The sequence below is a fragment of the Lipophrys pholis genome (assembly GCF_963383615.2).
Source record: "Lipophrys pholis genome assembly, chromosome: 19".
NCBI lineage: Eukaryota > Metazoa > Chordata > Actinopteri > Blenniiformes > Blenniidae > Lipophrys > Lipophrys pholis.
The window spans coordinates 10,207,765-10,220,834 of NC_137647.1; the positions used below are offsets into that span (position 1 = coordinate 10,207,765).

The 13,070-nt window shown below is 41.2% G+C and overlaps 1 protein-coding gene across 1 annotated transcript; it reads right to left on the bottom strand.

Annotated features, from left to right (window-relative positions):
- Positions 1–4,006: 4,006 nt before the first annotated feature.
- ccp110 (centriolar coiled-coil protein 110) lies at positions 4,007–10,804 on the bottom strand (the record flags this gene model as incomplete). The annotated part of the gene is made up of 12 exons (XM_080487229.1): positions 10,616–10,804; positions 8,929–9,057; positions 6,796–7,954; positions 6,565–6,686; positions 6,205–6,376; positions 5,977–6,083; positions 5,396–5,512; positions 5,164–5,265; positions 4,962–5,078; positions 4,610–4,683; positions 4,311–4,526; positions 4,007–4,082 (listed from the first exon to the last, which is right to left on the bottom strand). The coding sequence occupies exons 1-12, from the start codon at positions 10,778–10,780 to the stop codon at positions 4,007–4,009; spliced, it is 2,556 nt and encodes an 851-aa protein (XP_080343355.1). The 5' UTR covers positions 10,781–10,804.
- Positions 10,805–13,070: the final 2,266 nt, after the last annotated feature.

Consider the following 13,070-nt stretch of genomic DNA (forward strand, 5'->3'; position numbering starts at 1 on the left):
GTGGTCTGTAATTTCTAGCAGAGCCTTTGGGGACATTTCAAAGACACCACAGAGAACACAACAATTCCCATAGTTCAGCAGAATATGTTTTACCGTTTGATCCTTTATTGGCAATGACGTGTGCTGCGGCATTAGTTCTGGTGAGGTGGTTCTTAGTGAGAGTCCCGGACAGATCAGTTGATAATACACCATCTTTACTAGATAAGTATCATATTAAAGTTGGGTTTAGTTTCTTATTGCTTACAGCATATCTTGATGACTATGCCCTGAAAATGACCCTTTCTGGACAGAAGCGACTGTTCATGCCACAAGAGCATACGCAGTACAGCGGCGAAAACAGCAAACACAGGTGCTCTACGGTTACTGACTTTTTCTTGGTTTTAACTGCCCACAGGTAAATCCTTCGGTCAACTCGCATTATACTCTGCAGTAAGATCTGAGAGTTACATGTTTATTCTTTTCCACTTCCAACAACATCTGAGTCACCACTAAGCTATTTTGAGACTTTCTGATGATTGAGAATCAACCTGGCGAGGAAAATCCCCGGACTGCTCAGCAGGACTACAAATAGAAAGCAGAGAAATGAGAGGAAACTAGGTAAAGTGAGGTAAACAAGTGGCAAATAGAGGAGTTATTGTGCCAGCGGACCAGAGCACACCTGGGTGGCTGAGGCTGAGTCAAGTCCAGCTGACTGTTTGACTGTCTTGAGGGTCTTGGTTTTGAAGGAACCTTTGTGTGGCAGGTTTAGGGACGGAGCACTGTTCCACAGAGACTGGGTGCAGCTGGCACCACTGAACAAGGTCATGGAAAGGTCTGGTCAGTCGGGCTGAGCACTGGACACAGGTGAATAGGGACACTCAGCTGCAGGATGGTTCGAAAAGACTTGGATTTTCCAATAAAACAGTCATAGTGACCTACATCCATGACAATCGGAGAAACATAAAAGTATGTACATCTTACTTTTATTATCTATTTTTTTGTCATCATTAATGTGATAGTCATATCTAGGGGTTATATGGGTTGGTATTACTGAGCTGTAAAGCAGCATACTAAAAAGTATTTCTATCATACTGGCTTGTCTGAAAATAAAATAACAGAATTTGCAGATACATTACAATCCCCCTTTCCCTGATTCTGCTTGGAGATTACTGTACAGTACCACTTATCTAGAAAGAATCATTCCCTTTACAGTCTGATTGCAGTCTGGAAAGATATTAACTTATTGATTCATTGAATATTCCAGATTAATGTATCTAACACAAAGAGTTTTCATGTTCTCTATGTTCAAAAACATGCTCATTAGGATTATTGGACTCTCAAAAATGATTATATGAATCTGAGTGTATGTAGTGCAATAGGTGACAGTAAACACATTATAATGAATCAAGTTTTCTGCTTTGCACTTCTGTTGCAGCAATTCAGTGTTTTATGTGTAAATGTAACCAACTGACCAAGATACCTTTTATTAGTTTGTTTTTCTCTTGATTGTCTCAATTCTTATAGAAAATAAAGGGTGCCACCTTGCTTCCAATTTCTCAACTGAATTGTTCCCAGCATGGTGCTAGAAAGTTCAACCGCCAATCACACGTCTCTGAGGTGAGGGAATTTCGAGGTTGGATGTGGCACAAATGGCAATATATTTATTAAATGATCCCTACCCACCTCCCAAACAACGACATTTTCAGATATGACTGTGAGGTCTTGATGGCATGCTTTTGAATTTGATACAACAGTGAAGTGTTCTTCATCACATGTTGGGTCCAACTGTTCTTGTGAGTAGAGTCTTGACACAATGAGCCCAATTCTGCGAGACGCTTGTAAGAAACTGGTAAAACATTGACTGCTACTGCCCCCTGGTGGTCCAGCAAGAAAACACAATTGCTTGGTCATTTGGTGAATCCAATGTACACATAGGCGTCCATAGGGGTGATTGTCTGTCTTCCTCTGGAATCACTTTATTAATTTCAATAGACTGTAGATCTATTTCTCATCTACGAGAATAATGGATGCACAATTAAACAGTCTTTAATAATAATATTTATTTTACCAAGGAAAACTATGTTTGGGAAAAATGAGAAGAGCATTCAATTTGGGCTTAATATGAGTCGATTTATTTTACTTTTGAGACTTCAGTGTAATGGGATCCAGATTGAGATGCACAAAATACAATAAGAAATGTCAGGGAACTTACATGAAACTGGAAAAAAAAAGATCCAAAACAACCAGAATGAATGGGCACTTAATGAAAGAAAATAGCGTAAACACAAAATAAGGGAAAATATTGAGTTAAGCACCAGGGAAAATTCAATTATTAGGAAAAAAAAACAAAAAAACATTGGAATCCTAGCAGGAGCGCCTCCATTTTCTTTTTTTTGGTACATTTTCTTTTTTTTTTTCCCAAAAAAAGTCTGCATTTAAAACTGGAGTCTTGCAGTTTCCTCTGGTCTCAATATGCAAGGCTGAAACTGTGAGCACAGTTTACCACACAGGGGCTTTGTATGAATTAAGAAACTTAACCTCTCGCAGCTTTACAACTTTACCTTTTTTCTGACACATTGTCACTAACAGCTTTACGTTAATATAGGCATTTTACATTATAACATTGGCCGTTTCAATTAAGTGAACTATTTGAGATACTTCACCTGAGGCTCTGATCTTTAAATTTACCATCACAGTTGCTGTATTTATCTTTGACACTGCCATCGGCTGTTTTTTTTTGTCAGAAAAGACTAATGTCTGGTACTTTACTGAAGTTGCTGACCTGGGATGTCACTCTCAGGTACGTTTACTATTTTTAACATCATCCAAAATTCCACTACTCTGTCTATTCAGTAGATGTATCAGATGAAGGCTTTCATTGAACGCATTTGCACTGTAAACCATAGATCGTTACAGAAACTAGGGTTGACTAAACAAGTAGTTTAAGGACAACGAGATTGAGCTGTGGGAGGTGCTGAACCATGGAAATGTTGCTATTCTGTTTTTTAATGGTCTGTATTATGTAATACATTAAAAACTCAGGCATAAATAAAATCCCGGAACAAAATTCAAATAATTTCAGAGTTTATTCTGTTTGTAGAAAACATGAAAATTTGGTCTTAATAAATAAAATAAAATAAAATAAAATAAAATAAAATAAAATAAAATAAAATAAAATAAAATAAAATAAATAAAATAAAATAAAATAAAATAAAATAAAATTAAATAAATCAGTAGGAAAAGTCAACACACTGAATGCTACCCATGCAGAAGAAGCAGTGCACTGAACATGTGACTGTAGCTTCTTATTAACCTGTTTACAGTGTTGACGTAAATGTCATTTTCTTCACAGGCTAATTAATCATTTTCATATGTGTGGTAGTGAATGTCTCCCATTGTCTGGAGTTGTGTTAGTGTAACAGCAACACTGAAAAACAAAAACATGTAGATGTTTTCATCAGGAACAAATTGCAGCCAAATGTAACACACTGAAATGACTCAACGTTTTGTAAACTCCATTAAATGAATAGTCAAAGCACAAACATGTACTCAAGCCCTTGAACAGAAATCCTACAATGAATAAATTGTGGCATACACGCGTGAGTACGTCTTGTTCACAACAACATTATGTGATTTACATCTCTATGCACTTATGAAAACACCCGGTGATTACATGCATGCTAACGTATGGCATGTGGCAAAGGCATTGTTTGTAGGCACAGATATAATTTAAGTACAGCTACTAGTTTCTTCAAATCCATCCCAGACATTACAAACATCATGACCATCTTTAGCATCACAGGTGCTAAAACAAAAAATTACTTTATCAAGCAGCAACAGATAGAACAATAGGCTTTCAATGGGTTAAAGGGGTGGTTGTGAATACAAATATTTGAGTTTGAAAAGGTAATCGAAAGACAATCATGTGGGAAGCAGCGGTGGCATGTGTTTCACCGGTGCAATGTTTGAAATATGACTGTATAAAATCAAGGTAACAGGTCAGGTTAACAGGACGAGGTGTCATCTGTCAACCCACGGAGTGTTGCTTCTTCAGGCTGTCTGCGCGCCTCACTCTCTCTTCTGGAGTCTTTCTGTACCAGCTCCTGAAGGGATACAGTCAGTTTTACACATTTATGTGGCAAGTGATAGAAACGGGAATTACATTTTATGATTTAAATCAAACCCAGGCGTTAGCAAAGCATGACCCTAAATACAAACATAATGTTGATCTGCGCATTACACACAATTACATTAGTAAACAGAACAGCCCAAAAAGCATTATACGGAATTTTGCCACTGCACCCAAAAGTCATTGACAGAGATGAGCTCACCCCTGGCGATTAAACTGGCCTGAGAGAGGAGAGTTTTGTCCTTGAGTTGGCTTCAGGACTCTTGAAGATAAAGAAAAAATAATGTGTATGAAGAACTTGTGGGAATAAAGACAGCAATCTACGTCCACATAGTACAACTGTGTGTGGCACCTGTTGATGGTGGGGCTCTTTGGCTTCTGTTGAATCTTCCTGACCTGTGCTGGGGATTCACCCACCCTGAAATAGCATCAACCACACAATAAAAACACTGCAAATCACTGCATGTCATAGTATGTTGTATTTTCCTTTTCTAATTTTACCTCTTTTTTCTGTCCAGAGACCTCTGTGTGGCAGTTGAAAAAACCACTCTCTCCTTGTGGCATTTGTTTTTCTCCTGGTGAGACGAGAACAGTTTAGGTTTGGGATACGATGATGGATACTGACAGTATAAAACAAAGCTCGTTAAAAGTTCACCACAAACTCATTGAGGTAAATAAGGTGGTATACAACGGTCTAGTCCATAATGATTATTAACATGCTACCATTTTATGACGAGTGTTTAGTTGTGCACATAGAAAACTCCTCCAATACTCTTTAAAGAGAAGAGCTACAAATATCATGTCTCTTTCAATTCAATACAGCTTTTTGATCAGGTCCTAGTTGTCTTGCTACCATGTCTCGTAGCTTCCTCTCAGTGCGGAGCTCCCGGTCCTGCTGCAGAAGTGCTAAACGATCCCCCAGAGGCATCTCGAAGAAGATGTCATGGATATCATACAGGGCAGCACGCAGCTGAAGGATAAACGATATGCAGAGGCTGAACACATGAAGAAAGATGGACACCTTCTGTTCAGAGACGGGTATGAAACAGCCATACCTGGGCTCTCACTCTCTCCTGCAGGGAGCGGTCTTGTGCTGAGGAGGCGCCTCTTTTCTGTGAAGTTTCTGTTTGAAATGAACTGATGAATTCCTGCGTATCCTGAGGACAATCAACAATAAAACTTAGTACTTTGCTCTGTCACCAAAATTGCAGTCCAGAAATTAACAAAGCATTTATTAGATTTCTCTGTACTTTGTGTTTTTGTCTAAACATAAGCGTGTTTTCTCACCACGACGGTTTGGCACAAGTGCTTGAGCTTCTCTGTTTTGAGAAGCCTTCGTGTGAGGAAGCCACGAACGATGGCACCAATGTGACAGAACGCTCTCTGCTGCTCTGCTGTCAGAACCTGGAGATAACAAGATCATTACATGAAATAAAAGGTTTAAAACATACACTGCCACTTTTTTAGGTACATCTGTTCAACTACTACAGCGTGACAAGAGGGGAGGAAGGTATTTAAAGTGACTTCCAATGTGGCATGGTTGCTGGTACTGAAAATACAGTTCTGAGTACTTTAGAAACTGCTGATCTACTGTGATTTCACACACACCACTTGGTGAGGTTTAAAGGGAATGTAATGAGTCCAATGAGTCTTGATTTTTGTTGCCAATTTCATATGACAGGGTCAGAATTTGGAGTAAGGAGCTCACAACAACAAACAACAGCATGGATTAATTCAGCTTCATATCAATGGTTTAGGCTGCTGCTGTAATAGACTGGAGGATATTTTCTTGACAAGATTTGGGCACCTTAGTATCAATTCTGTTGGAGAGTAAACAAAAAGTCATTTCTATCTGTTAGTATACCCACCAGACTTAGCCGTCCCCTTGGGTTGTTCGCTGCCCGAGAACCCCATAGATAAACAGGGGGCTGGACAGACGGAGAGGTTACAGTAGAAGGAATGGGATTGGAAAAACCTAGAAAAAAGAAAAAAGGAGAACAAAATTATTACTTATGGACCTGTGTACTTCTGCGTATGTGATCTATTTGAAAAGTAGATTCACAAACTTCAATAATAAAAAGTAGTGGTCCTTATACCGTGTCCAGAGGGCCTCTCAGGTGGTGTGTGGATGGGGCTCATTACTGGGCAGGAGGGGCTCATAACAGGACAGCTGTTCGTCACAGCCCGACAATTCCAGCCACCAGCATCCGCAGAGAGAGGGCGCACACCCCCCCGATTATTCAATCTTCTCTCTGTCTCCTCAAGCTCCTAAAGACATGCGCACCCAGCACACCCACAAGCATCACTTCCTGTGTTCATGTTTACAACCTAAAACCATCTCATATGAACAAAACAAAGTAAAAAGTTATCTATTTGTAATTTTTTTTTAATGCACAGAAAATAGTCTTCTATCAATTCATTTAAAGAATGAATATTGTGTGATTCCACAAGCTGACCAGAAGGAGGCACTGTTGCTCGTTCTCCTGCTCAGCAAGGAGCAGAGACATCTGCAAGGCATGCTCCTCATCCAGGCGCCTTCTCATGTCCTCCAGAGCTTGTGCTCGCCACTGTGACTCTTCTGTCGACATGCAAAAAAAAATCATGCATGAAAAATCTTTCCTGGTGCGGAAAAGTGTGATTTAAAATGGAACCAGACAATGCATCCAAAAAGATTTCAAGAGGCTCACCTGTGTTCTCTAAGTGCGTCTCAGCTGTATTTCTGACTACAGTTTGCGTTTTCTTGCCCTGAGAATCACCCAGCTCAATCCGAGGAGTAATCTGAGCCACTTCAGGAGTCCCACAGGTCCTCCGAAGACATGGTGAAGGATTCTCGACCTGGTAAGTTTGGTTTAGGGGAAGTGAAGGGGTACGCCGACCTGGAGCCAACCAAGTGACTCCCGCCATGAAGCGAGGGACCCTCTCTTGAGTTCGGTCTACGTGCTCGACACCGGAGCCGTGGGTATGCAGCTGGCTGTCGAGGGTGTGGCATCGTCGGCGGAATCCCGTGACCAGATGATCGTGGTGTCCCATGGAGCAGGGGACTGAGGCACTAACAGGGTTGCAGGTCTCCTGTACTGGACTCGTACCGCAGTGACTGGATCTACGACTGCCAGTCCTGGTGACACCATCCTCGTGTCCATTGTACAATGAGTCTCCCAAAGAAGCTGCCCCGCAGTCTGCCACCACAGCACCGTCTCCCAACCTTCCTGGGCTTCGAGACACAAGGTCAGCAGGATCGATGGGGAATGAAAAATGGATGTTTCCGGTAGAAACTGGGCGTGGCCTGCGTCTCTGCGGCCTTTCGCCATTGCAGGACTGTGGACTACGAAGGCATGCATATGGCTCTGGAAAACTAGGTGAGAGGCAAGCAGACGTACGAAGACCGGGGTCATACGGAGACGGATGTTGAACTTGAGGGGAACCAACCGGACTATGGTGCAGACTGAATCCAAACTCGATGCCTGTGCCGCCCACAGGGCTGCAGCTCTTGTCTTCCTCAACCAGGATGGGCTCAGGAGGAGCGTGGACGATGTTTGATTCCTGCTGACTCTGCTCTCTCTTCACATACTCCCTTGATCTCTTAAGAAGGCTGTCCAGACTAATGTCCTCTTCCTCTTCCTCCTCATCTTCCTCACTCTTCTCTTGTTTCTCCACCCTGACTTCCTCCACTGGCTTGCAACCGTTAAGGATGGGGGTTTTGGAATCTGGCGTGGCAGGCTGGTGGTTTGTCTGAAGTCCAGATCCAAGGTCTCTGGGAAGCCCAGGTGAGTCAGTAACCAGAGTGTAGCCACTCACTGCTGCTGATATGGAAACTGGCGGCTTATCAGCCTCATGACTGGGTGATTTCTGTTAATGCGCAAGATAGAAAATCAAGAAGTGAGCAACATTGGTTTGTAACGTTTCACCTAATCTTTAAACAAAGCAGTTCTTTCATCTGTTTTATACAAACACCCATTCATCCAATCATCTTTTGTATCAGATTTATAGAATCCCGGGTCATGGGAGGCTGGAGCCAATCCCAGCCGATAAAGGAGAGACACACTTTCAATTCAAATAACAGAAAATCACACACACTCACAACTAGGGGCAATTTAAACGTAAGACTGTGCAAATAAAACATATATACACACGCACACACACACACACACGCACACACGTGTGTGTGTAACATGCAAATTCTACACAGAAAGCTTCCAAGCCAGGATTCAAATGCGATGAGAGTGCTCACGACTTCACTTCAAGAAAAAAAAAAAATCCTATTTCTTGTAGTTTGTAAAGCATCAGATACTCCATCAGATGCTGAGTTGGCAAATTCAACTTCACAGCAAAGATAAAGTAGGATGAAATGTCTAGTTAGACAAGTCCGCAAATGTCACCAGTGACAGTGGAACAAACTGTAATTAGTTTTATTATGTGAGCTTGAGAGTCGAAATATTAAAAGTATGGTGAAACATCATTTTGTTTTAATGCTGATAATTATTGGAACAAACCGCCAGCTCATATAAGAGAAGCCTCCTCTCGATACCGTTGTAAGAAACAGCTCGATTTTATGTCTGTGCTTTTAATTAGCCAACTGGTCCCAATTGTCTTAATCGTGACTTCAATTGTGTTTTTATGTTGGTTTTAAATAGCATCTGTTTTGTTCTTTGTCCTTTGAATGTTTTAGACTTTGTTTTCATTTGTTTTCTCATTCCATGTTGAAGAACTTTTGAGCCGCACCTCGTGTATCAGGGTGCTATATAAACCGAGATTATTAATAATGTCATTATTAAAACACATAAAGATGTTATAACATCCAAGAACAAGACAGTGCTACTGACCGGAGCTTGATCCAGTATGACCCGAACCCGGGTCAGAAGCTTGTTTCTCCGCTGGTTCTGTTTGTCTTCCTCCCGTTTGACTGCATTTTGTCTGTGGCTGCACATCTCACCGCGCTGCTCTGCGCTCAGCTGGAAAAAGCAACAGCACAATATTGTGTTTTGAAGCTTAATCCGGACATCGGTAGATTAAAACAGAGTAGTGTAATCACATTTATAGTGTGAAGTTTTACCAAAACAAACCGAATTTGTCTGAGGTTTACTGTGGTTTCACGAGAAAAATCTCTCCCCGTATAACTGTGTGGCGTATGTATTCAAATGAAAGGGAAATCCTCAGCAAACCCGAGCCTCAATTTAACATCTGACGATTCATTTAAACATCCGTCCCGAGTTGAAATGTCTATGACATCTGCTGGACTTGATGTTTCTTTCTCCCCTCCCGGCCAACCCTTTTTTTGTCTTATCTTAGCAATAGAAAGCACAAGTGAGGCACAATTTGTGAACAATAAATCTAATAAAACTAAATCACAAAACCAGTAATCTCAGGGAACTTTAAACAGTAAAGTCAAGCCCTTTGAATAAAATACAAATCCCCACATGAGCAAGCAGTTAATAGTGATGGGGAGGAAAGGTTTTATCAGGAAACAGTCATGCACAATGAGTAAGGCCACACAATAAGAGGATACTGGAAGTCGCTCCCCTAAATGTAGGGCTATTTTTCCTGTTATGACAAGCCAAAATGTCTGCTATGACAAAGACACAACATGCTCAGGCAGCCCATGTGTATAAGATAAGATATTCAAGTCTGTTAAAAAATGTGATAATTCTAAACAGTACACACGTTTCTCACAGTCTATAGCACGGGTGTCAAAAATAAGGCTTTTGTGGGACGAACCGGCAAGAAGTTTCAATTTGGCCTGCCAAACCATCAAAGCACATTGAACAAAAATGTCAAAAAAACAAAGGTTTTTATTTTTTGGGTTCTTAAAGAAATTTCCTAAGAGTGGCAGACACAACAGCACTGAGGCCGGAGCTGAGAGATCTGTCATGCTAAAGCGAGCTGAAAATGCAAACTAGCATCAGCCTCATGGCCACATTGTCATGGTGAGTCTGTAAAAACAACAACAGCGATAGGAGGTTTTTTTGGGTACATTTGACTATATTTTGCACCCGAAGGTTTCAATAAAAGTGGGCTTCATGTAGAGATTGTAGTGATTCGGTAGTAAGGTTTGGTAGCAACATTGTCCTCACCTACACTCTTGTCTGCGCCACAACATCAACAACAAAGAACCCTTTAAAGTTTAAATTGAAAATGTTATTATTGCACTATTTTACCAGTATGGGCCCATTCAAGATGAAACTGGGCTGTATGTGGCCCTTGAATTGCAACGTGTTTGACCCCCCTGCTCTAGATGTGTACAGTGTTGTAAATTGTAAGTGGAAAGTGATTATCTTTCTGCACAAACTAGAGAAATATAATCGCAAACATAGCAGGAGGATAACACGGATTCTTACCAAATATTTTAGAATCTAAAGAAAGAACCTTCAGGCCCTTTGCAAACCTCTAAAAACACCAATTATGTATGGTTTCTGTCTGCGCTTGATAACATAACCGTAATTAGTTTTGTAACATCTTGTGATGTCTCTCTAAAGAAGTTTCTCCCGTGGTTGTTTGTTTTTCCGTCCTTACCAGAGGGCAGAGCACAGCCTTTCCATGGAAGCGGATGACAGAGCAAACCTTCAGGCAGCGCGGCGGCTCACATGCTTTCGTCTTGAATTCCCCCTCTTCCTGCAGTAAAGCCAAACTCCGCCGACAGAACTCCTCATAGCTTTCCATCTCGGGACACCCGCGCATCCACACTGCGAGCAGGAAACACACACCATGTGTAGCCGTGTCAGCCCGCTGATAAGTGAAGCAGAGAACGTGGAATTAGACGCACATCATACAAATATGTGAGCGAGTTCAAGTTTTGGAAAAAACAATTGACTTGATGCAATTGTATGACAGCAGTGTGGAAGATGTAACAACAGGCTGGGTGACCTTTTTTTTAACAAACATCCACTCAGAAATGTATAATTTTTAATTATTAACATTCAATAACATTCAATTGTGCCATTATATACATTGCTTTTTTTTCTCTAACATGGAATAAATATAAGATATAGTCGGCAAAGACAATAACATCCTGGCTTTCAGTCAGTTCAGTCAACATAGATTTTCTGCTGCTGGCCTCTGCTTTCTTTATTTTAATGAACCTTCGCATTATTGTTTTTCAATAGTTTTATGGTTGTTGCTAAACATTATTATCGGCTTGCTCTTCCATTCAAGGGCTGCGGGTTGTGCTTGCCATGGTTTAAAATTCTTTGTTATTTCACCATGGGTTTATTCTGTTATTTGATAATATCATTTGCATATAGGAACAAGAAGAGCCTGCTGATCGAGCTCTGGTTTATTACATTCATCTCTCAGGTAATCAATGAAGACTGTCCTTGCCAAGCAAATGTATAAGGGGATAAACATGTGGGGCTGGGCTGGGCTCGGTCCAGTGAAGAGAAACCATCTGAGACAGCAGACAGGTCGACATCACCTCCAACAAAAGAGGGTCTGTGTGCTCAGAATGTTTGCATCACACTCATCACATTCCTGTCATTCCTTTAAATCAGACGTTGCTGCTGAACTGACTTCTCTTTTCCGCGTCTCGTGGGAATGCAAACGACAGCAGGGGTCTGGTCGATACAGCTTCTATTTCTGAAGCGACTGTCAGCAGATGATAATGCAGACCGTCCGCATGAAACGTGATCCAACCATGCGGGCGTCAGCCCCGGCGCCTGAATGTTGAATTAACAGCAAATTAGAGCGATTTAAACGAGTATTTATGTTTGTGTGTCGGTAGTGACACGCCTTCAGTCTGGCTGGAAACGAGCCGGGGCTCCATGCTGTCAGTGGGCTGAAGACCCGCTCATCTACACGGAGGACCAATGAATGGTTCCCGTCTCTTTCCATCTATGCGAGTTGAATTCCAGTATAAGCGATCCCCGCTGATTCGTACCTCTTGATACGAGAAGGGCGTTTCAGTCCAGATGTGCAGAATAACAGAGGGTACATACACACTTACCTAGACAACGGAGGGGAAGTAATGAATCCTCTCCTCTCTCCTGACGGCGAACAAATGTGGCAGGGAAACACGGGGTGACGGCTTCACCAGCAGACCTCTCTCCACTCAATCTCGGCTCGATCATCATCATCCTCATCATCATCATCACCGTGTTCAACTCTTCCGGGCTGCCACAGCGCCTCCTAGCAACAGCACGCGGGCCGCGTTCCAATAAGCTCCTCGCCTGTTTGGAACAGCCCCCACACAACGTACAACAAATCTCTTATTTCTGTCTCAAAAACATTTTAAATTTAGTCTGATAGGTCTGAGATATATATATATATACACACACACACACACACACACACACACACACACACACACACACACACACACACACACACACACACACACACACACACACACACACAAGCATACATACATACATACATACATACATACATACAAAATATTATAAAAATAAAACAAATATACATTTTTTTTTATCATATTTGGAAATTATCTATTGTGCATATATTATTTTGAGTTCTATGTCTCTTTCAAGGACTTCAGGCTCCGGTTCTGGGACCAACACAACATTGTCTGAGCGACATCCGAAAGATTATAAACCTGAAAAACTGGTTTCTTGTCATTTGTGGAATGGTGGTGATGTGATCACATTGTTTCCCGAGATCATGTGACCACATTGTCTGAAACTGAAAAAGAATAGAGGCAGTTGGCTCCTGTGAGTTTAGTCTCCCTTGTGCTAATTGTTGTTTGTTCACAGGATGCAGAGTTTATAAATACATTATCCTAATCCCTCTGAGTCGCACATACAGGATACATACATACATAATTACTCACAGAACTATTCAATTATTCAAAATACCTAAAGTCAACGAGTGCTTAAATAAATAATATGCTGACATCTGAGACTTTGAATTGTGACATATATTCTGAAAATGGTTTCACTGTACATTTATTTTGCACAAAAATAACCCAAAAAAACAACACAAAACCCCAGTATATATCAATGCTGATTCATTGTTG